Source organism: Chinchilla lanigera, unplaced genomic scaffold (genome assembly GCF_000276665.1).
Source record: "Chinchilla lanigera isolate Chin_1 unplaced genomic scaffold, ChiLan1.0 scaffold00113, whole genome shotgun sequence".
Taxonomy (NCBI): Eukaryota; Metazoa; Chordata; class Mammalia; order Rodentia; family Chinchillidae; genus Chinchilla; species Chinchilla lanigera.
In genome coordinates, this window is record NW_004955514.1 from 1,793,950 (window position 1) to 1,815,917 (window position 21,968).

At 55.1% G+C, this 21,968-nt stretch overlaps 2 protein-coding genes across 6 annotated transcripts in view; one reads left to right on the forward strand and one right to left on the reverse strand.

The window, feature by feature from the left end:
• Add1 (adducin 1 (alpha)) overlaps positions 1-18,896 on the forward strand; it is a 28,544-nt gene extending 9,648 nt beyond the window's left edge. Inside the window, exons 6-16 of one of the 5 annotated variants that reach the window (XM_005408746.2) lie at positions 1,387-1,530; positions 1,627-1,725; positions 2,387-2,563; positions 6,245-6,496; positions 8,867-8,968; positions 9,482-9,571; positions 10,281-10,373; positions 14,626-14,785; positions 15,166-15,264; positions 15,762-15,798; positions 17,171-17,263. In XM_005408746.2, the coding sequence (XP_005408803.1) occupies positions 1,387-1,530; positions 1,627-1,725; positions 2,387-2,563; positions 6,245-6,496; positions 8,867-8,968; positions 9,482-9,571; positions 10,281-10,373; positions 14,626-14,785; positions 15,166-15,264; positions 15,762-15,798; position 17,171 (1,254 nt within the window). In that variant the 3' untranslated portion in view covers positions 17,172-17,263. Of the gene's footprint in view, positions 1-1,386; positions 1,531-1,626; positions 1,726-2,386; positions 2,564-6,244; positions 6,590-8,866; positions 8,969-9,481; positions 9,572-10,280; positions 10,374-14,625; positions 14,786-15,165; positions 15,265-15,761; positions 15,799-17,170 lie in introns of all 5 variants that reach the window. The other 4 variants (XM_005408749.2, XM_005408744.2, XM_005408743.2 and 1 more) reach the window with 4 other exon arrangements.
• Positions 18,897-19,309: 413 nt separating this feature from the next.
• Positions 19,310-21,885, reverse strand: Mfsd10 (major facilitator superfamily domain containing 10; the record flags this gene model as incomplete). The annotated part of the gene is given in 11 exon segments (XM_013506759.1): positions 19,310-19,732; positions 19,816-19,905; positions 19,986-20,033; positions 20,105-20,195; positions 20,281-20,389; positions 20,504-20,615; positions 20,698-20,806; positions 20,931-21,092; positions 21,162-21,320; positions 21,447-21,550; positions 21,789-21,885. Coding segments are annotated over 11 exon segments (1,197 nt in total), but the record flags the coding sequence as incomplete, so codon positions are not given.
• Between the last annotated feature and the right edge of the window lie 83 nt (positions 21,886-21,968).

Genomic DNA, 21,968 nt, shown 5'->3' on the forward strand with positions numbered 1-21,968 from the left:
CCCCTAAAATTATTTTTTAATAATAATTATAATCTCTAGTTTCCTCAGGCAGGGCTTGAGCTTGTGATCCTCCTGAGTCAGCCTTCCAGAGGGATTACAGGCTTGTGTCACCATGCCCAGCTCCATGAAATAGCTTAAAAGTTACCAGGGCTGATTCTTCTCTTTGTTTGCTTTTTTTTAAAGAGAGGGAAAAAAAACTATAAAAATGACACAAAGGAATTTCAAAACAAGATGATAAGAAATTAACTGGTTATTATATTGCCTATTGTTATCTTCAAAGTAGTTGCTCAGATTAACAGAAACAGGCATGCAAAATTGATCAAACAATATAAACATGAATTGTTCCTTTCAATGAACTAATAGAAATTAGTAGTACAATTATCTTAGTTACCTTGTGTATATATACATATGGGTTTTTTTCCCCTTCCTTCTTTTCTTATTTTTCCCATCCCAGTTGTTCTTTCCTTTTGAGTAGTTTCTTTCCCTTTCGCAATATCTATTGTAGCTTCCGGATCTTATTTACTCTTTCAGTTTGTTACACTAGGGAGACCATACAATGTTTACACGTGCGATTCTGGTTCATTTCACTTAGCAGTATGGTCTCTAGTTGCATCCACGTACCTATAAAAGCCAGGGCTGATTCTATAGCTCAGTGGTAGCTGCTTGTCCAGCATGCCTGAGACTGAGGCAGAGGGTGGAGAGGTATCAGAATAACTTTGCTTCATAAGGAAGTTTCTTCCCTGAAACTAATACTCCGAAAGGGGTTAGATGTGGTCTTGTCTTTTTAGATAAACTTTTCTCTATGGAATAATGACTATAGGTCTTTGAGTCTTTGGCGTGTGTCAGTGTAGAGTTGGCACACTACTAGCTGTCTAGAAGACTGTCCCAATTACCGTATTCAGAGGAGAGCTTTGGAGGATTTCAGGAAACTTGAAGGGCTGTGGGACTGTTTAGATTTTTTTTTTTAGTCTGAGAGAAATTATAACTGTCCTAAACTTCTGTACCTTTGGTTTGAACTAATTTTCAGGCATTTTGCTTTTACCTGCTCTTTAAGGTGGAAAGGACACAGACCCTCACAGCACTGGGAGCGTATTTGGGAGCCATCATCGTTCCTTGTGTGGACACACACTTGGGGTCCCCAAGTCGTCCACAGTTTTGTGATCAGTGGGAAGCCTGAGGCCACGGGCTTTCTCTTGAGGTGCTCCTAGCTATGTGTACTGAGCCCTGCAGTCCAGTTTATACTTAAGTTCATGGCTTCATTTATTGCAAGAAGGGAGCAAAATAAAACACTTCCCCATTTTGTAATTCTGTGAGGAAAGTACTTCCCTGACCTGGGTCACAGTTTCATGCTGGCTCCTTCTTTCCTGGTGACTGCTTGGTCCCTAGGTGTCTGCAATGAAGTGTGGCCTCCTGCCCATCTCCCCGGAGGCTCTCTCCCTTGGAGAAGTGGCATATCACGACTATCATGGCATTCTGGTTGATGAGGAGGAGAAGGTGTTGATTCAGAAGAATCTGGGGCCTACGAGCAAGGTCAGTGGGGCTTCTTCTGGGCTTGCAGTTTGTGGGTGGAGAAGCTCAGGTAGCCTGTCTGCTTGCTGGCTCCACACAGCGCCCCACTCCTTGCAGGTGCTTATTCTGCGGAACCATGGGCTTGTGTCTGTCGGAGAGAGCGTAGAGGAGGCCTTCTACTACATCCATAACCTGGTGGTGGCCTGCGAGATCCAGGTAGGCGACTACCTGAAGTTGATGTGGCTGTCCTGGGCTCTACAGATTCTTGCAGGAATGAGCTCATGACAGAGCTTCCTGCCAGAGACAAGCTCATGAGTTTGGGCTCATCCAGGAAAATGCCATTTCACTGACTTAAGTCACAAGAGATTGCTGGGCTTTTCATTTCTAATGTTTTTCTTTTTCAAATAATGTAAGTGATTAGCGCTTCGGAGTACTGGGGTGCCCCAGGCCCTGTATCAGGTACCTTATGTATGTCACACACGTATTAGTTTGTTTGACCCTAACACTTCTGGAAAAGCAGGAACAGAGGCAGAGAGCATCCTGTGTCCTCTGCTTGCCCCCAGCCTCCTGCTCTGCCCTGAACCTGGCATATGTCTGTGGGGCCATGAGATTCTAAGACTTTGGGAATCCAGAAGGGTGCTTTGTTTTCCCGTTCTGTACAAAGCATGAGTGCCCAATATTTTTGACATGGTACGGAAAAAATTCTGAAAATGACCTTATAATCAGTGCCATCACCATCTGCCCTGCGTTATATTCCCACACTGTAGTGACTTGCTCTCTGTTGAGACCTACCTTTCTGTCCAAGTGTCCTCAGGCATCTGGTGCTCTTGATCTGTGTTGGGAACTCAAGCTGTCGTGTTTGCTTGTTTTGGAAAAGGTTCGAACCCTGGCCAGCTCAGGAGGACCAGACAACTTAGTTCTGCTGGACCCTGGGAAGTACAAAGCCAGATCCCGTTCCCCGGGACCCCCAGTGGGGGAAGGCAGCGGGTCACCTCCCAAGTGGCAGATTGGGGAGCAGGAATTTGAAGCTCTCATGCGGATGCTGGATAATCTGGTAAGAATGGTGCCTCCAGCCGGTGACAAAACTTTTGTTGTAAAGACACAGATGGCGATGCCTTCACAGCAAGCGAAATGGCCATCTTCATGCTTGTCTGGATGATTTTACCCTCAAAAATCATCATGAAACTCATTCTAAAAGTTTTTAAAATTTTTATTAGTACATGTGTGCAGTATAGAATGATTACATTCATCGTAGGGCTTGGGTACGTGGAAAGGTTTTTTAACTTGTAGGCTAAATCATTATAAGATACAGAGGTAGAGGTTTTGTTCATTGTCCTGTCTTTTAAAGCTGACTGGACATTTGGGCTCAGTAGGGACAGGAACGCCTAGCACACTCCGCCGTGGTCAGCAGGTAGCCAGCAGGCAGCTCAGTGCTCACCTCCCACAGCCGGCGGCAGAGGGGCTCTCTCAAGCAGGTAGCTGTGGGTCTGTTTTGCTTGTAAGCTCTGCCTGCGTCTGTGGGGCCTGAGTGCTGTGTCCTTGCCCTCTGTCTGCTTCGGGGCAGGTGCCAGGCTGTGTATTATAGGGAGAGGAGCCCAACCTGGCCCAGAGGCCAGGACAGCTGGCTCCCAACACACCAGGGGGACATAACAGTGTCACCAGTGCCTGGCCAGTTGTAGTCTGTGTTAGAGGTTGGAGTGAGGGACTTTATCCCATTGCAAAGTTAGGAAGAGAGCTTTCTGTAGAAAGTCCCTTGGAAGTGGCCTCAAGGGACAGGGAGGACCCCGACCAGCTGAGTGGAGAGAAGGAATGCAGATGTGCAGACAGCCATGGAGGCTGGGAGGATGCGCTGCCAGGGAGCTTTCAGGTCTGTCTCAGAGGTTGCCTGCTCCCATATGCAGTCGTTTACCTGGGTCCTGATTAGAACACTAGCCTGGAAGTCACAGACCACACACAGTTTGAGGCAAACTGCCCCACAGGGGGTCCCTCTCATGCTACAGATGAGGCTCCAGCATCCATCTTAATGCCTTGGCAGGACATAAATCCTGCCTTAGGACCACATGGCTCAGAAAGGGAGCTGACAGACCTCAGGTACAGCCCTGTCCCATGCTCTGTTTGTGAGAGTTGCAGAGGCAGAGGTGGGAGTCTGGTGCCAGCATCACTCAAGGGAAGCCGAAAGAGGGGCAGAAGCCAGCAGGGAAGACAGAAGAAGCATTTGCAATGAGGTGAGGGCCAGGGAGGTGTCACTTAAGAAAAGTCATCCAGGGTGAGGGGTGCTGAGCAGGCCACATGTACAGTTGCTTCCTTGTAGTAATCGTGCACAGTCTAGGAGTGGGGCAGAGGTAAGTGGAGATAAGGGCAGTTACTGGTGTAATAGGAGAGGAAGTCGAGGATGAATGGTTAATAAGAGACATTCCTTATCCAGAGTCTCCAGGGTGCACGGATTATTAGCTGGTGACTTTTAATATGAGAATGCTGCCGGGCATGTTGGCACAGACCTGTAATCTCAGCACCTGGGATGCTGAGGCAGGAGGATCGCCGTGAGCTTGAATCCAGCCTAGGCCACATAGTGAGTTCAAGGCCAGCTCTGAACTATGTAGCGAGACCCTGTCTCAAAAAAAAAAAAAAAAACCAACCCCACAACCAACAAAAAACCTCCAAGAATGCTGTGTAGTGTATTAGACGTGAACTGGACAACATTCACTGATCCTACTCTGGGTTTTAGTTTAGCATCTGATCTGCTGCATTTAATGTTTGCTGATAATTGAGTTAGGTAGAGAAGAATAGGTGAAGTTTCCACACCAAGAAATACTTCATCCTTAACATTTACATTTACAGGAAATGCTAAATTGGTCCAAAAACAAGATACACACTCAGTTTCTCCAAGAAAACAAGTGTATATACATTACACATATATGTATTATGTGCGTACATGTGTGCTGCTGGCTGGATATTGAACCCAAGGCCTTGCACATGCTTAAGCACATATTCTACTGAGCTGGGGATATAGCTCAGTGGCACAGGTGCCTGCCTGGCAAGTGCAAGGTCCTGAGTTCGATTCCCAGTACCAAAAAAAAAATTCTACTGAGCCTCCCTTCCTCCCCATGTTTTTTAGCTATAAGGCTAATATGGTTTTAGAATTCTTAATATTACCTCTAGTCTTGGTATGGCGGCATTTACAGAAGAAAGGGTGTTCTGTGAGGGTCAGAAGATGTCTAGGGGCGCGGGGCTGTGTCCTGCAAACACAAAGCCAGCTCAGAGCCCTGGCTTCTAGCGAGCAGAGAGTTGAGTTAATAACTGTTACCAGAGACTGCCTTTTTTTATGGCTGAGTCATTCTCTTTTATTATCCCTCAACAAAGCGCACTCACAATGGAAAATTCCCAGTAACAACACCTTCCTGTCTTTCTGAGGAAAGTTTTGGAAACTAAATAAAAAATGACTCCTCAGTGATTATCACCCCTTTTTTGTGTGTTAAAGGAGTGACCCCTCCAAAAGAGGAGCAAAATCCAAGAGGGAGAAAGAGAGAGTGGTTCTTTTTTGGGGAGGAGGGTGGTTTTTCTATTTTTAGAATCTCATGTTGCCCAGGCTGGCCTTGAACTCCTGGACTTAGGCAGTCCTCCTGCCTCAGTGTCCTAGGAGCTGGGATCTAGGTGTGCCCCACGATGGCTGGGGGCACTGCTGCAGAGCCCTGGCAGCAGAGTGACTGTGTGTGTCACCATAGCCCTGTTTCTCTTGGAGCCTAGGTCCCCTTGTCATACACTTTGCAGTACTGTGAGGTGTGCATCTGTTGGGTCATTTGACCAACACCTGTCTGAAAGCCACTGTCACCCCTCTGTGCTGCGGCCTTAATTACTTGCAGGGTTCCATGGGGTGGGAGTCCAGGCATCGCCAAATGGGCTCAGGGAGACCCAGAGCTGCGGGCAGGGTGTGGAGTGTGGGATGTGGGGGGTAGGCCCTGGCCAACTGCTTTCTTGTCAGAAGGCTCCATGGCAGGAGCATCGCTTCCTGAGGACCAGTTCTCTACAGGGCAGTAGTGTTGGTGGCAGCTTGCGTCAGACTTGCAGGACAGTGCTTGGCTTTGGAGTAGTATAGCCCTTTGCTACCTGCAAGTTCTGCCAGTTAGAAGCGTTAGAGGTTACTTCCAGTTTGCTCCATCAGGAGAGGTCCCACTGTCCATTGTACATTTATCAGAATTTGTCTTCTGAGCTGGGCACAAGGGCGCACATCTGTAATCCTAGCGCTTAGGGAGGCTGAGGCTAGAATCGCAGGTTCTAGGCCTACTTGAGCAACGTGTCGATTTAGCAAGACTTTAAAAAATGTATAAAGAGGCCTGGGGATATAGCTCAGTGTAAAGGTCCCGAGTGCAATCCCAGTCCAGTAAAAAATTAAAAAATTATTTGAAAAGGCTGGGAAGCCAGGAGTGGTGGCACATGCCTATAGTCCCAGCATTTGGGAAGCTGAGGTAAGAGCATCACTGTGAGTTTGAGGACAGCCTGAACTGCGTACTGAGACGCTGTCTCAAAAAACCAAAAAACAAACAAAAGTGCCTGGGGACATAGCCCAAGTTAGATGGCTAGTACAGCAAACACACACCCTGTCTCCAGGGTTTCTGTTGGCCATGTGCTCAGGTGTGGCGTTGTGAGGTTCTGTTCTGTGTGTGCCACTTTGCAGTCCTCCGAAGTGAATCTTTGCACTCTGGAGTGCTGACCGCCCTGCCCTGTTTTTGTCTCCTAGGGCTACAGAACTGGTTACCCTTATCGATACCCTGCTCTGAGAGAGAAATCTAAAAAATACAGCGATGTGGAGGTTCCTGCGAGTGTCACAGGCTACTCCTTCGCCAGTGACGGTGACTCAGGCACTTGCTCCCCTCTCAGACACAGTTTTCAGAAGCAGCAGCGGGAGAAGACAAGGTGGCTGAACTCTGGCCGGCCTGAGGAAGCTTCAGAGGAAGGGCAGAATGGAAGCAGCCCCAAGTCGAAGACTAAGGTGTGGACGAACATTACACACGATCACGTGAAACCCTTGCTGCAGTCTCTCTCGTCCGGTGTCTGCGTGCCAAGCTGTATTACCAACTGCTTGGTCTGTGCCTACTTACTGTTCATAGTTAGATGACATAGAGCAAGTCGGGCAGCTGGGGCTTCGGAGGCTTTGGGACCCGGCCCTGCTGGCCGGACTTGCCAACCTGTTTTCATTAACTCACTTTTCTCTGAGCCTAAGTCCACTTCTCACCTTAGCTGGATATCTAAATAATGCTCTCCATGTGAAACTGCTTAAGATGTTACTTCCCGTCTGCTCAACCCCCGAGTCTGTCTTTGTGCATTGCAGAAGCACTCACAAGCTCACGTGCTTTAACCCCAAAGCGGAGCGCTCGGTACGAGTCACGTCTGAGCACTCTCGGTGTTTCAGGTTTGAGCAGGTTGCTCAGTTCCAGATCTGATGCTTCAGTGTTGCCGGCTCCAGCGGCTCTGCTCTCCTCTTGTTGCTAGTGTTGTCTTAAGCAGTTTTCCCTCTCGGTGCCCCAGCCCGCTCTCCATGGCCCTGTCCTCTCTCGATGTTGCTCCCTGCCCCGTCCCAAAGCCTCCGAACGCTCACACCAGCTGCCCTCTGCATGGACTGTTGCATGTGAGTACACGGCCGTGGAGGCGAGTCTTCGGCTCCTCTGGGTGCGGCATGACCCAAGTGCAGCAGAGGCCATCTGCAGGCACTGGCCACGACCCTGCCGGCCCGTCAGTGCCCACGCCGCACGGGGCTCCGTGGCCCTCAGAGGACAGGTCTTTATGGGTCCGCGGGCCAGGCCCGTTCCCAGAGCCCAGGCTCCCTGGGAGCTCAGCAGCCCAGTGTTCTTAAGCAGTGACCAAGCAGACAGCGAGCTTTCCCCTTGTAACAGTGCCTTTATGTTATAGACTTAAAAAAGAAAAGCAAAAGATTTATCTGCCTCAGGTGGCTCTGGTGCTTCCTGGTCCAAAGTGGTGAGAAACTCTGGTGCCCCTGTGCAGCGTCAGAGCAAGGTGTGCAGCCTGCTCTTCCCCACCTCCGTCCCTCTTTTTATTTGTTTTACCGGTTGAAGGGAGAGGAACAGACAAAGCCCGCTCGGGGCTGCCAGCATCCTGCGCCTTGCCCAGCCGCCTTTGTGGTGCACACAGGGCAGCGCTGAGCTCTGTAACTTAGCCTGGCAGAGACCCAACTGCTTTAGGCGTGTGGGTCTGTGGGCCCCGCAGGGGCTCTGCTCGGCATCTCTCTGTCTCTTACTGTTCTGGAGTAACTCAGGTTCCGTGCACTGCTCCCAGGTTGGTATACTTTAATTTCTACTGATTCTTATTCATTTTTAAAATGTATTCCTACTTCTGAGGTGGCTGTTTTCATGTTTGACTAAAAGTTATTTTTAATAAAACGCCGGAGTTGTTTTTTCTGAGAAGATGGCCATCAGTGAGTACCCGCAGCTCCATGCCCATTCCTCACTCCCCGCAGTGGCTCAGCATCTGAGGTTGCGTTGCTTCCTTGAAAGTCACATGGTTGACGGCTCTCTGCTGCCTCTGGAAGGTGTTCTGAAAGGCAGAGAGCCTTTGCTCCCTATGATGGCTTGTTTTAATCTTCAGTGCCTACTCATGCCTAAAGATGAGAATTTGACTAAAAATGGACGATTCGATTGGAGATCCAAAAACACCCTTCTGTGTAGAAGGCTCAGCGTGCTGAGGATATGCACTGATACCTAAAACAGCCTTTAAGGCCTCATGAAGCGCTTGGGGGTTGGGGTACTTTGTAACACTGAAAGCATTCCGTTACCTAACGTTTTTGACATCACCAAACTTCGGCCAGGTGGCTACTGTATGAGTGCGAATGCAGTAAGTTTTTGGGTCGAAGTGTCATGCAAGCCGTGCATCCTGATGCCCTCATTTACTTCAGTGCGAAACTTTGGTGATGCCCACTCTCCCCACAGTCCCGACTTCCCTGCCCAGGCAGTAGCGTCACATTGCTTTTCATGATCCTGTCATCTCACGCTTCCAGTTGGCTTTGGTGTTGGGTGACTCTCAGGGCGGTGAACCAATGGTCTCTGAGGGGCTCCCTCAGCTGGCCCGAGGGTGACAGGGCTAGGCTCTTTCGTCAGCCCATGTTGTGCCCCAGATTTCCACTGCGCTGTCGAGGTGGCCCTTTCCCGACAGCCATGACTGACTCCCGCCATTCACTGGTTTTCACTTGGCCACATCCCACTTCCACGGTGACTCACGTGGTCATTGGTTCAGTCCTCTCTGTGATGTTCTCTGCATGACCAGATGTGAGATCGAGTGGACAGTGGATGCTATGCTGTTGCTTATTGTTGTCGTAATCCTGACTTTTCAACTGTTCTTGAAATTACAGTGGACTAAGGAGGATGGACATAGAACTTCCACCTCTGCCGTCCCTAACCTGTTTGTTCCATTGAACACTAACCCCAAAGAGGTCCAGGAGATGAGGAACAAGGTGCGTCCTGCTGTCGTGCGGTGGGGCTGGGGTGCGGGTGGGAGGGGTGCTGGCTTCTCGCAGAGGGGTTGAAGCCATTTCTTCACACTGCTGCTGCCCCACCTGTGTGTGAAGTGTGAGTGCAGACTCGGGCTCCCGACTCTTGACCTGGTACCTGCCTGGTAGCGGATCTGATCCTGGCCAGAGCAGGTGGTGCTTTTCAGGGTTCCTTTTGAGCTGTGAAGGGATCTCAAGCAGAGGCTGCATCGGGACCTGAGCTCCTGGCGCAGGGACACATTCATGGTGTCCCTAAAGATGGGCACATAGCGGGTATTTCCCCCAAAGGTAGTGTGGCGAGGGACTTGTGCCCTGCCGGAAATCCTGCCCTGCTGAGCACGATGCCAGCACCATCGGGCAGGCCGTCCTGCCTCCCTGGGCTGCGCAGAGCAGAAGTGCAGGTGCAGGGCTGGGAGCGAGGAGACAACATCCTGGCTTCTCTGTGCTGTTGATGTGCGTGTCTCCTTCCTTCCTCAGATCCGAGAGCAGAACTTGCAGGACATTAAGACGGCCGGCCCCCAGTCCCAGGTTTTGTGTGGTGTAGTGATGGACAGGAGCCTTGTCCAGGTGAGCGCTCAGAAGGTCTCTGGCATTAGTGGGTGGTGACTAACCATCTGCTCCAAAGTTGTTCTGAGCTTGAGTGAGCGTGCGGTATGAGGTGAGTATTCTAGGCAACTGGTTACCTTTGTTAAGAATCTTGGTAAAAGCCTAGCCACTTCGCTGGAGTCCTAGCCGGACGGAGCATGCAGAGGACCGCGCCCATCCCCAGCCCTGCTCCTGGTAGTGCATGCTTCCCCACGGGGCACACGCTACCAGCTTTGGGGGCGGGTACACAATGTTGCCAGGGTGCTGTGGAAGCGCTAGGAGTGGGGGTTTGGTGTGGTGGACTACCATACTCATGTCTGCAACAAACGCTGCTTGGGTCGTCAGGGTGGGCGCTGTTAATGTGGTCCGCGTTTACATTTCCGTAAAGGGCTCCTAGGGGCACAGGGGAGATAGTGTGTAAGTAGTTATCGCTGACTCTCATAGCGCCACCCATACCTCCCCACCTGACTCCGCAGGGGTAGACGAGTGGTGTCGCATCTTCTGAATCTGGCCAGCGTTAGTCCTAATTTTGTGTTTAGTGTCTGCACGCGCTGCCATCATCACTCCACCCTCACCATTACCGTTGACGATGTCCCTGCTGCATGCTCGTAGCTGGCTTCATCCTGTGCTCTCAGTTGATATCTCCAAGGCTGGGCCTGGTGTGCTCTGGTGACTGAGTTTACTGTTGCAGGACGCACCCCTCTCTGACTGTACGGAAACTATCGAAGGGCTCGAGCTTACAGAGCAGACCTTTAGTCCCGCTAAGTCTCTCTCTTTTAGAAAGGTACTCACTGCCCTGTCCTCCCCTCCTGTCGGTGCGCGGTGCTCTTCTCCTCCCCCTGCTCCCCACCCGCCACCCTCTCAGGTGCTGTCTGTTACTCACGTACCTCGAAAGGGATCTCAGAGTCATCTGTGAGGGTGTCCAGAGGTTCTGTTCTGCCCATTCTACTCCAATTAGAATGTTTGGTATGAGGTACGTTAGCAATTTGCAGCATTCGAAGTTGTTGCTGAGAAGTGGCCAGTGTGCTCGATGTGGCGTGTGTCCGAAGTCCTGCCTGTGACTGGAAGTCCTGCCTGTGACTGGCAGTGCCTGCCTCTGGGCTGCAGAGTTTACCCTCCAAGAGGCCGAGGGCAAACTTGCTCCTCTGGGCTCTGCCAGCTGTTGCAGCTCCTGCATAACTTCTTCCTCGATCATTCATCTGTGACCTAGCAGTTGGAGGCTGTGTCACTGAAAGACGTTGTTTCAGAGGAGTGAAAAGTAAAACAAGACTACATTTGTCACCCTTTGATGAAAATGTGTTTATAAAAAAATACCTGAGCTGGAAAGGGTGCTACACGCCTGTATTCCCAGCTTCTCTGGAGGCTGAGGACGTTCTCTGGAGGTTCATGTTTGAGGCCAACCTGAGCAACTTAGTAAGGCCCTGTCTTAAACCAAAATGTAAAAAAGGCTGTGGACGCAGCTCAGCAGTGGGACATGTGCCTGGCACACACAAGGCCCTGGAGTCAGTCCCCAGTACTGCCAGATAAGCAGAAAAAGCCCACAGGCAGTTTGCTTGAATTCGCAGGTGGGGGAGATTGACGTACCTTTCAAAGCCCAGGTTGTAGCTTCTCTGTGCATGCACACCCGGCGTGCCCAGTACCCGGAAGCCTGGCGTTTCCACCTGGGCTGGGCACAGGTGTGTGTAGGACTTGGTGTCCTGGCAGGGTACTTCTGGCTGCATGGGGTAGAGTTGGTAAGCGCTCTGTGTCCCTGTGTCCTTGTGCTTCCACTCTGAATGCCCTCTGTGAGATGCGGGACTGCGCTTGTGCTGGGCTTGCCAGCTGGGAGCAGGTCTGTGCCAGGAGTCTGTATTCCTGTCCAGAATTCCTGCTCAGAGCATTAGTTTGCATATTTTTATATTAATTCAATGGGTCCCCTTTCTCCCAGTCCTTAGAATTTTCTTCCCACTACCATTCTTGTAGCAGCTTCTTGGAAAAGGCAGGAAGATGTACGCTGTTCCCTGTCATCGTGTCGTTGGTGTTGGTGCCTTGAGCCCTAAGCTGCTGTCAGCTCGGGTATGTGGTGGCGTGTGGTCGTGAGTCGGTGCTGTGTGTTGCAGAGCGCACTTCAGCACTCAGTGCACTGGTGGGTCTTGTCTGTGGTCCTGTGGAAGGCAGCGGGCTTGCTGTGTCCCAGGATGTGTTTTGGGGTGGTTCCTCATCGGCTTTGCTCTGTCCCAGAGGTGTTCAGATGTGGGCGTGTCCGTCCCCTGGGTATTTCATAAGTAGACGCAGAGTCCCCACGATCTGTGCACATGTTTGCTGTGCATGTCCTGGCCAGAGCCTGTACCCCGCTGGCTCCAGGTGAAGAGACGTTGACACCTTGTGTGGTTATTTCATCTGCAGCGCTGGCGATGAGACCGGGAAATCGCCACGTGCGAGGCCCGTGCTCCCCTGAGCCCCACCCCTAGCTTGTGTGTAAATCTTTCTCTAGCTTCTGTGTTCCTGTGCTTCTCCGTCTCTCAAGTTCACATTTGCATTTTGGCCCGTGCCACACTGACTGCGCATACTTCATTTTTATGGTGAGAATGTGCTTTGATGTCGTTGATGTCCTTTACTGGGGCTGTGCATTTGTTACTCATTCCCCTCCCTCCTTTTGGGTGAGCCTCCCGGTGCAGGCAGTCTTACTGCTTGTGGAGGAGCATGGTGTTCGCTGCTGTCTGGAAGCCGGGATTTGTCCTTGAGTCAAGGAGGGGACTGTCCTAAACTCCCTCCCCGTGCGGCGGATGTGGAGGTTCCTGCTTCTGCCTGTGAGCCCGTGTGAGGTGGGGCTGTGTGGAGGGATCCTCTTTGGCCTCTAGTGCCCCTGGTGGCAGTTTGCGTGGTGCAGGGGTGACCTTCCCATAGAAAGGGGGCAGAGGGGCACGGAGCGCACGTGAAAGCTCTGCTTTCTCCTACTCAGAAGGGCTGCTGCTGCTGCTGCTGTTCCTCCTCTTCCTCTTCCTCCTCCTCCTCCTCCTCCTGCTGCTGCTCCTGCTCCTCCTCTCCCTCCTCTTCTTCCTCTTCCTCCTCCTCCTCCTCCTGCTGCTGCTGCTCCTGCTCCTGCTGCTGCTCCTCCTCTCCCTCCTCCTCTTCCTCTTCTTCTTCCTCCTCCTCCTCCTCCTGCTGCTGCTCCTGCTCCTGCTGCTGCTCCTCCTCTCCCTCCTCTTCTTCCTCTTCCTCTTCTTCCTCCTCCTCTTCCTCCTCCTCTTCCTTCTCCTCTTCCTCCTCTTCCCTCCTCCACTAGGGACTGAACCCAGGGCCTTTGCCCTGAGCTGGATCCTCAGCCCTTTTTTTTTGTTTGCAATGAACTCTTGCTAAGTTACCACCCACACCGCCTCAGTCGAGTACAGAAATAATTCTTGGGCATCGGTGTTGCTTGAAGTCTTTGGCAGGTGACGAGGAAGGAAGGCAGCTTCTAAAGCCTCCACTACTGGAGGGACTGGCTACCCTCTATTCTGATCCCCCAGCCCAGGCTCCACATTGCAGGCCCGCCCCTTTCCTCCCCCCTGGCCCGCATCTGCTCAGAGGTATCTGGTTGGAGGAGTGTCTGCCGGTGGAGGGACCTGGCATGCTGCTTGTCGTGCTGTCCCAGCATGCAGGTCCTCAAGCTGAGAACGAGCTGGATGTGCTGGCACAAGCCTGTACTCCCAGGAATGTGGGAGGATTGCAGGTTTGAGGCCAGCCAGGGCAATTCAGCAAGTAAGACCTTATCTCAAACTGATTCAAGGGCTGGGCTGTAGTAGTGGTGGGGACTGGGTTCCATCACCACAAAAAACGAGACTGAACAAGGGCTCTGATGGCTCAGTGACAGATTGTTGCTATTTTTTTTCCTTTACTAATTTTGGACATTTAAAGAGTTGAGGGCTCTGAAGCCTCCCATCACCTCATTTTATTGTCAGTGACAGCAGGGTGTGGGTCCATTTACAGAATGCCATTGCCTGAAGGGATCTTGGCCTTCGGGAGCCCAGAGAGTCCTCTCGCTAGTCGCTAGTCGCTAGTCGTAAACCCAGGCCTCTGAACAGGAATGGGCGTCTCCTGGCAGAGCAGCAGGGACTCCCTCCTCCCTGTCTTTCTGTGGTGGGGCTGCTTCTCAGTGATGAGGCAGGCAACCTCGGGTCAGGCTAGTCAGAAGGGGTCCCTTGGCCAGGAGTCCTGGGCCCCTAAGCAGGCGGCTGCGTGCCCGCCGGCCCTCCCTTCTCACAATGGCCATGTGCTGTGCAGAAAACTGCAGCTGAGGAGCAGTGGCAGTGTGGGCTGCCCCGGGAGTGGGCCGGGGCTCTTCCCTCAAAGGTTCCCGCCAGCGTCTCTGTGGTCCGGGGTGCTCCTGTCTTTTTTGTTTTTTCCCTGTCTTCATGTCTAGAAGTGCTCGTTAAGATCCGGGTATGTGTGAAGCTGTGACCCCAGACCACCCAAGGCCACTTCCTTCAGCCCAGGAGGCTGAGCTGTGAGCAAAGAGCTGCCTGGTGTGGGCCGCGGCCACCTCTGTGCCTGCCTGGTGGTGCCCTGTGCCGCCCTTGTGCCCTTTGTGGACCTAGCCAAGGAGCCCGTTTGGCTCATTGCTTTGCTCACTGCTTTTCTTCTACGTGGATTCTAGCAGTTTTCTAAATCCTCAGGCAGACCTCAGTGTGCGGGCATGTTGTTCCAGGCTGTTTGGGTTAGGTTCAGGAGCTGGTGTCACCCAGGTCACAGGCAGAGCTCACTGTGCAGTGTCGGGCGTCATAGGGTCGGGAGAGGGGAGAGGCTCCTCTGCGCCGTACGTCTGTGCTGTCTGTGCTTTCAGACTTGCGGGCTTCTTCGGGGTTTCTTCTGTTGTGTTTGTTGAGGGACACTGAACTATTGCCATGTCTTCTGCCACCGAAGGCTGCAGCTCTGCCTTTCCCTTGGGCCCCTGCTGATGCAGTCTTGGGGCGTCTGTCTGCTCCTGAAAAGCCTGCCCCTGCCTACCGCCTGCTGGGAGGAGGGAGAGTCCCTGCCTTGCCAGGCTGTTGCAGACCATGCCCCCCTGTCGTCCACAGGGGGAGCTGGTGACGGCTTCCAAGGCCATCATTGAGAAGGAGTACCAGCCGCATGTCATCGTGAGCACCGCGGGCCCCAACCCCTTCCATGCGCTCACCGACCGAGAGCTGGAGGAGTACCGCAAGGAGGTGGAGCGCAAGCAGAAAGGGGAAGGCGAAGGTGAGCACCGCCTGGCCAGCACAGCCCCGAGCAGAGCAGAGCAGAGCAAGAGCGTTGCATGTGAGGATAGCCGTGTGCAGGTCCAGACCTTGAGGCTGGTTAGGAGCTGACCAGGGTGCAGTCCACACTTCAGCCTGGTCATGAGGGATGGGCAGGCGGAAGGAGTTGTCTCTCCTCACACTTGGGAAGGGCACTGGTTGGCAGGGCTACATATGGGAGCTGGAGCTAGGGGAGTTCTGAGCATGGTGGGTGTCATCAGAAAACAGTTGAGGGCTCCTGCCCAGAGATCTGCGGCCTCCCATGCGTGGCGTTCGGGCACGTTTGAGGACTTCCCTGGTCTCAAGCTTTACATGTTCTTTCTCCTTTGTATGCACCTGCAGAAACTATGGATGACTCTAGAGAACAGAAAGAAAAGAGTCTTCCAGACCAGCCAGCCGTGCCCCACACACCCCCCAGCACCCCTGTCAAGCTGGAGGAAGGTGAGCTCTGGGCAGGTGGAGCCGCTAGGAGGGAGGGTGCATGGCTGGTGGTGCACTGGCAACTGTTCTGTAATATGAGTACAGAGTGTGTATTTGCATCCATGCCAGCGCCTAATGTGGCTCTGGAGTCCCCAGCAGAGTCCTGGCCTTTTCACTGCTCTGCTGTGTCCTGAGTGACTTGAGGCCCCATAGAGTGGGGCTGTTGTGACCCTGTGGAGGGCAGACCTTCCCAATGGACCCTGCCTCCGTGTCTGGTGTCCGTTTTGCCCGTTGCTTGCACACTTCTCGTCCGTCCTGTGTGGGCTGCGGTCCTGACAGCCCTGGACGCACTGCCGCTCTCAGTGTGCGGTCGGCACGTCTGTCCCGTGGTCTCGTCCACCGTGTCTCCCCGTTCTGTGTTCCCCAAGAATGGCTCGACCCCGTAGTGTAACCCAGTGGCTGTGACTGAATGCATAGATTCTCTACTTGTGCTTTTCTCTCTCGTGGCCGCCTTGCAGCAGGAGATGGATGTGCTAAAGAGTACCTGTTACCCTAGTAAGTACTGCCGCCCGCACGGCTCCCCGCACCTGCGTTCTGCTCTTTTTCCGCTGCTTTGTTTCTGAAGCTTTGTTTCCTGTTTATTCAGAACAAAAACAGAGGCCCTCTTTTTTATACCTGTCCCTCTGTGGCCTCCCAGGAGTCCATCATGCACCTGGGCCCTGTGCTGCGCAGCACCGCCCAGAGCACGCTGGGCCTCGGAGTTCTCAGGGCTCAGCCTTTGAAGGTTTTGCCAAATTGGGCTAGATGTAAATGCGGGCTGGTTCCAGCCAAGTGGGTTCTGCCACTGACGTGCTGGATTGTTTGGGCCTGTGCCTAAATGGAGACTGGTAATTTGAAGTAGGCTGAAAGCAATACTTTGTGCTTTTTGAGAGATGTGAAGCTGGGTGTGGTGACACACACTGTAATCCCAGCATTCTGGGAGGCCGAGGCAGGAGGATTGCAAGTTGAAACCCGGCCTGAGCAATTCAGTGACTTAGCAAACCTGGCCTGAGCAAGTCAGTGACTTTAGACCCTGCCTAAAAAAAATAGAGAAGGGTCTGGAAACGTAGTTCAATGCAGAGTCCTGGGTTAAACCCTCAGTACCGCAAAAAATAAAAAAAGAAAAGTAACATTTGGTCAGATGACCCCAGTTCTCCTGAGTGTGCCCATCAGCGCCACAAGTGTGGCCAGGGTGGGGTGGCGCCTACAGTGTGCTGTGAGCGTGGCACTGAGTTATCAGCAGAGGGTCGCATGCAGGGGCCTTCAGAGGTCCTCCAGCTGCCCCAGGCTGCAGCAGTGAGGGCTTGGGGCCAGCACGCCTGTGGCCAGGCTGCTTAGAATCTTTGCTTAGCCCAGCTGCTCCTGTGCTGATGTCTGGCTGAATTTAAGTACTAAATAGTTTGATGTTGCCTAACATGCCAGTTGTGTGTAACTCTGGATTGTTTAAAATCTGTCTCCAATGCTGGTGTCCCCGGGGCCAAGGGGAGACATGACTGCCCCAGTGCAGACAGATCAGGCTTGCAGCTTGCTCTCAGCCTGTGGCTCTTCCTTCTCCCCACCCTTGTTAAACAGCTCTGCCGGCTGCCCTGGGGACACCAGCTGCCGTGGGACCAGATGGAGGCTGAAGGGCAGAACCACTAATACCTGAGCCAAGTCCTTCCCTATGTGGTGCTCCCCCGCTGGCCAGCGTGCTCACTAGCGGGCACTGCAGTGCCCTGGTTGAGCGTGCACTTGGTGCCGCTGGCTCTCTGCAGCCCTCTTGTAGAGAAGACCTAGGCAGAGTGGCTTGTCTTGGAAAGGGCCATAGAACAGCACGAAGTGGCAGCTCCGGGGCCAGCACCCCCGCGTCAGGCTGCCAGCTCTCACCATCTTCCACCCCCACCACCAGACCTCCCACAGGAGCCGCCCTCTGCAGACGACAGTGACGCTGCCACCTTCAAGCCGACACTCCCTGATCTGTCCCCTGACGAGCCTTCAGAAGCACTGGGCTTCCCCCCAGTGGAGGAGGAGGAGGAGGAGGAGGCCCCTGGCCCCCTTGCGCGCCCCCAGGCCCCTGCCGCAGCAGAGCCAGAGCCAGCCTCAGCCGCGGTGGCTGAAGAGGTAGCCTCCCCAGCTGCTGAGGAGGGGTCTGCTGCAGACCCTGGAAGTGACGGGTCCCCAGGCAAGTCCCCGTCCAAGAAGAAGAAGAAGTTCCGCACACCCTCCTTCCTGAAGAAGAGCAAGAAGCGTGACCCCTGAAGGCCCCGCGCAGACCACAGTCCTGTCTGCAGCGACTCTGGCTCCACCAGGGTCCTGATCGCGTGTCCTGTTCTGTCCTCTTGTGTAATGGAATGCAAAAATCCAAGCCCTCGTGTAGCTAGAGCCCTACCCCATTCAACCAGCCCCCGCAGAGCGGTGCTACGAGTGTCCCTCAGCCTGGGAGCGGCTCTGCTCGGTGCTGTGAGCTGTGTTCTCCTGAGGGGGGTCCATTATGGCACTGGTGGCAGGTTCCAGAGGCCTCGCCCCCTGGTTACAGGTGCGCCCTCCTGAGCCCCTCACCCTTACTCCTTGTGATGTAACTCGTCCTGTCCCTGCTCGGCTCTCCAGCCCAGGTGTCTCAGGTGACTGAATCTGACTCGTGGCTTCCGCTGGCTCAGTGATCCCCTTTATCCCGCACACGGCCCCGTCCTGTGGATGCTCTCGCATGCCCACCACGGCCTGGGCCCGTGGCTCCCTGCAGAGCTGGGCTCGGGCTGTAGCTGGCCTGAACCCAGTCACGCGGCCCGTGTGCGCCCAGCGCAATGCTATGCATGGTCTCACTGGTGACCCCGACCAGAACCAGATTCAGGAGCTCCCGAGACCTTGCTCACAGGTCTCTGTGATCCTTTCACAGGGGAGGGATTCCAGGAGGGAAAAGTCCTTTCTAGAATTTTCTTTCAGCAGGTTTGCCTTTCAGCCTCATTTTGACTGTGACTATGAACAGGTTGCGTTTTTGTTAGTTTTCTCTCTAGAGCCTGCGGCAGACCGCAGTGGAGCACTGGTCACCTGGTTTGTGGGTTTTGGAATGGAGTGGGGACTGTCCCCACCTTACCTCAGCCGGAGGGCACTGTGGTTGTGATGAACGGAACTCCAGGTGGAAGTTGGTCTCAGTGTCCCTCCCAGCACAGTACAATCTATGAAGCCTGCACCTTCTCCCCTGACAGTGCTGGGACGTTCCTGCGGGAGTGGGCAGGTGACCTGTTTGAGGGCCTGCCATGGCCGGGGGGAGCCTGTGGGGCTCCAGATGCATCGCACAGGGTCAGCCCCCGGGAGACGGTGTCAGGAGGCGGGCTCGGGTCTTGGCACGGCTCCCACTAATGGAACACCGGGCAGAACTGAGCCAGTGGCAGGCTCTGCACTGCCTGTCAGTGCCACACGGTGGTAGGACGCTCCCTGCCCTGCCCCTGACTCTCACCCTCCTGCCCCTCCTGTATCCCACATATGCAGTGACCTTAATTTTCACTTTTGTAGTCTAATTCTTTGTATTACAACATGAAATATAGTTGCATATATGGACCAGACTTGGAGGACAGGTCCTGGATGTCCTTTCTTCATTGTAACATGTTTTACTCACAAATAAAACTCTTTAAGCAGTTTCCTTGTCTATATTCTATTAGCAGTTTTCAGATACCTTCATCCCCTAAAAGTAGGATTTCCGAAATGTGTCTCGTGTTCCAGCGAGAACCCTATGTTTTCACTTCTTGGCCAGATGTCCTGACACCTGCTCTTGCGGCCCTGGAACCTGCAATGCTACCTGGGGGCTGCCAGTCAGGGCCAGGGATGGGAGTTTATCCTAGGGCCCGGCTCAGCCTGCCTGGCTCAGCAGAGGTGTGGGGCGTGAGGACCACAGCTCAAGGCCCATCCTGTGATCCCATGTCCGGGGCCTGACCCCGGCCTGGGGCTGCAGCTGGTGCTGCTTTCTGCTGCAGGGGAGCCCAGCACTGTGTTGGGCCTTGGCCCCTGTGCATCTCTGTGGGCAGGTGGCAGGGCAGAGGTGTCCTGGAGAGCATGCTGGTACAAAATAGCTGCTTTATTTGTCATTCAGAAGCCTGGCCCAGGGCCTGAGCCACTGAGGCAGAACGTGCACAGAAGCTTGAAGGCCTTGGTGTCACTGAGCCTGCTCAGGCGGGGGGAGTGAGGCAGGCAGGGCAAGGCACCCAGGGCTCTGCTGCCCAGGTTTGCTGCTGGTGCCTCACCCCAGGAGTGCAGCAGAGTGGTGAGGTGCCCTCCCCAGGCCATTGCTAGGCAGGGCAGGAAGGGGTCTCTGGCAGTGGGGAGTCGTCCTGATGGTCCCGACTGGGCTGGCGGCACTTTAGCTATTCAGCCTTGAGCCCTGGTGTTGGGTGCCTCAGCTTCCGCAGGAGGAAGACAGGGAGCAGGAAGAGCCCCGCGCACACAGTGAAGCAGGCCTCGGCTCCAGCCAGCCAGTACACTGTGGGGGGAGGGGGTGAGTCCATGAGGACGCTGGGGCCGGTGGGGGGACAGCATGTCCTCAGTGCTGCTCCAGACCCTTACCTGAGGCGGCCACCACAGGCCCCACTGCCCTGCCCAGGGCACCCAGGCTCCGCAGTGTGCCCATGACTGTTCCCTTCTGCCCTGGTAAGCCTGTGGGGAGACCCCGTTAGGTGTCACGGGTGCTTCCACCTCCCGGCTGGCCAGGCAATCTCTGGAAGGGAGGGGCTCACCATAGCTGGCAACCACAGAAGACAGGCAGGGCACCACGACTGCAGCCGCTGTGGGGAATATGGGGGAGGCCGTCAGGCCAGAGGTGCCCGGTGTCCCCTCCCGCCCGCGGAGCACTCACCAAAGGAATAGAGCAGCAGCCCCAGCCCCAGCACAGGCATCGAGCGGCCCCAGCCGATGAGGAGGAAGGCTGGCACCAGCAGCAGCATGGCCTGTGGGGACAGCGGCTTCAGCACCCGGCTGATGGCTGGCCCTGCCCGGGATACCACCTGCTGCCTGCTACAGAGGGTGTCCTACCCACTTCACAGCTGTGACCTCTCTGCCAGGGCGGATCCGCCGGGCATAGGCGCCCTGGACGGTGGCCATGGTGAGACCGATGAAGAAGAACATCTTGCCCTGCTGTAGGCTGCGAGGCAGAGAGTGAGTGCAGGCCAAGGGCCACCAACGGCAACCACCTGAGGGGGGGCTCCCCGGCGTGGGCTGGGGGCACACTCGAGGCCAGGCATCCCCAGAGACCCACCTGGAGAATTGGAAGCGCTGGTGCGTCAGGAAGCTTAGGGTGTACTCCAGACCCGAGAACAGGAAGAGGTAGAGGAAGTAGACCAGGCCCAGGCGCCGCAGGCTGCAGAGCCCTGCAGGGCGTGGGGCTGTGGGTGGGCTGGGGTTACGTGGGTGGGCGAGGGGTGAGGGCTGCGGGAGGGGCAGGCTCCTTACTGTCTGCGCTAGGGGGCTCCTGGCTGTGGGCAACAGCTTTGAACTGGAGCAGGGCGAGGGGGCTGAGCAGGTTGGCAGCTGTGTGGAAGCCCAGCGTGAGGGAGGGCGCCTGTGGGAGGGTTGGGGAAGGCTGGAGCACGTGGCTGGGACGGACCCTGGGAGCAGAGGCCCGCAAAGCCTCCCTACAGCAGCACTTGGGGGGCCCTGTGCCTGTAGTCCTGCCGCAGCCCTACCCGCTTCTCCGGGGGCAGCGTCTCCGGAAGAAAGCAGAAGATGAAGAGCAGGTCCGACACTGCGAAGAGCAGGCTGAGCCAGGGCGCCGTCTCCGCGGGCAGGGAGGCCCCGAGCATGGGGCCCAGCGTGAAGGCCAGGGAGAAAGCCACCCCGATGACTGCCTGCGGAGAAGGCCACCTGAGTGGGCCTGGGAGGCCGGGGCGCCCCACGCGGGCCTGGCGCGCACTCACCATGCCCTGGCTGTGGGCTAACGGGGAGCCCAGGTCAGCGACGACGGCTGTGGAGAGGCTGACGTTCCCCTTGCTGATGCCCCCAATCACCCTGGAGGCCAGGAAGGCCGCGAAGCTCCGAGAGGCAGCCCACACCGCGTAGGAGGTGGCCAGGCCCATCTGGGGGACAGGGAAGGGCCTCGTGTTCTCAGGGCCCCTGGCTCGGCCTCCGGAGCACGAGGAACCACAGCTGCCCGTGCTACCCGCTGCCCAGCGGCCCCACCCCGCGGACACGGCCCGACGCACCAGGGACAGCAGCATCACGGGGCGCCTGCCCAGGCAGTCCGACGCGGCCCCGGTGAGCGGCGCGGAGAGGAACTGCAGGAGGGAGAAGCCCGAGCCAATGAGACCTGATTAGGGGACAGATGGCACCGTCAGGGGCTGCCCACGGCCAGGGGTGGCACAGGCCACCGACTCCACGATGGGTGGCCCCAGGGGAGGGCGAGGAGGGCAGAGGAGGGTGCAGAAGGCCCAGGAACGAGAAGACTGCGACTCACGGGGGGCGGAGAGTGAGGACCAAGAAGCCAGGGGGTCCCGGTAGCAGCAGGCCCCCCAGCGGGGCCAGCCCGGCCACCGGCTCGGCCGTACCTCCGAACAGGACGCTGTTGTACCTCTTCTCCGCCGGCATCCCGATCGCCGTGGCGAACCAGTCTACGCCGCGCTGCCACGAGCCGTACAGCGGGTCCTGCGGAGAGGAGCGCGGGGCTGGGAGGCCGAGGCGGCGGGGTGCGGCGCCCCAACCCCGCCCGGGGAGCCCGGGGCTCACGT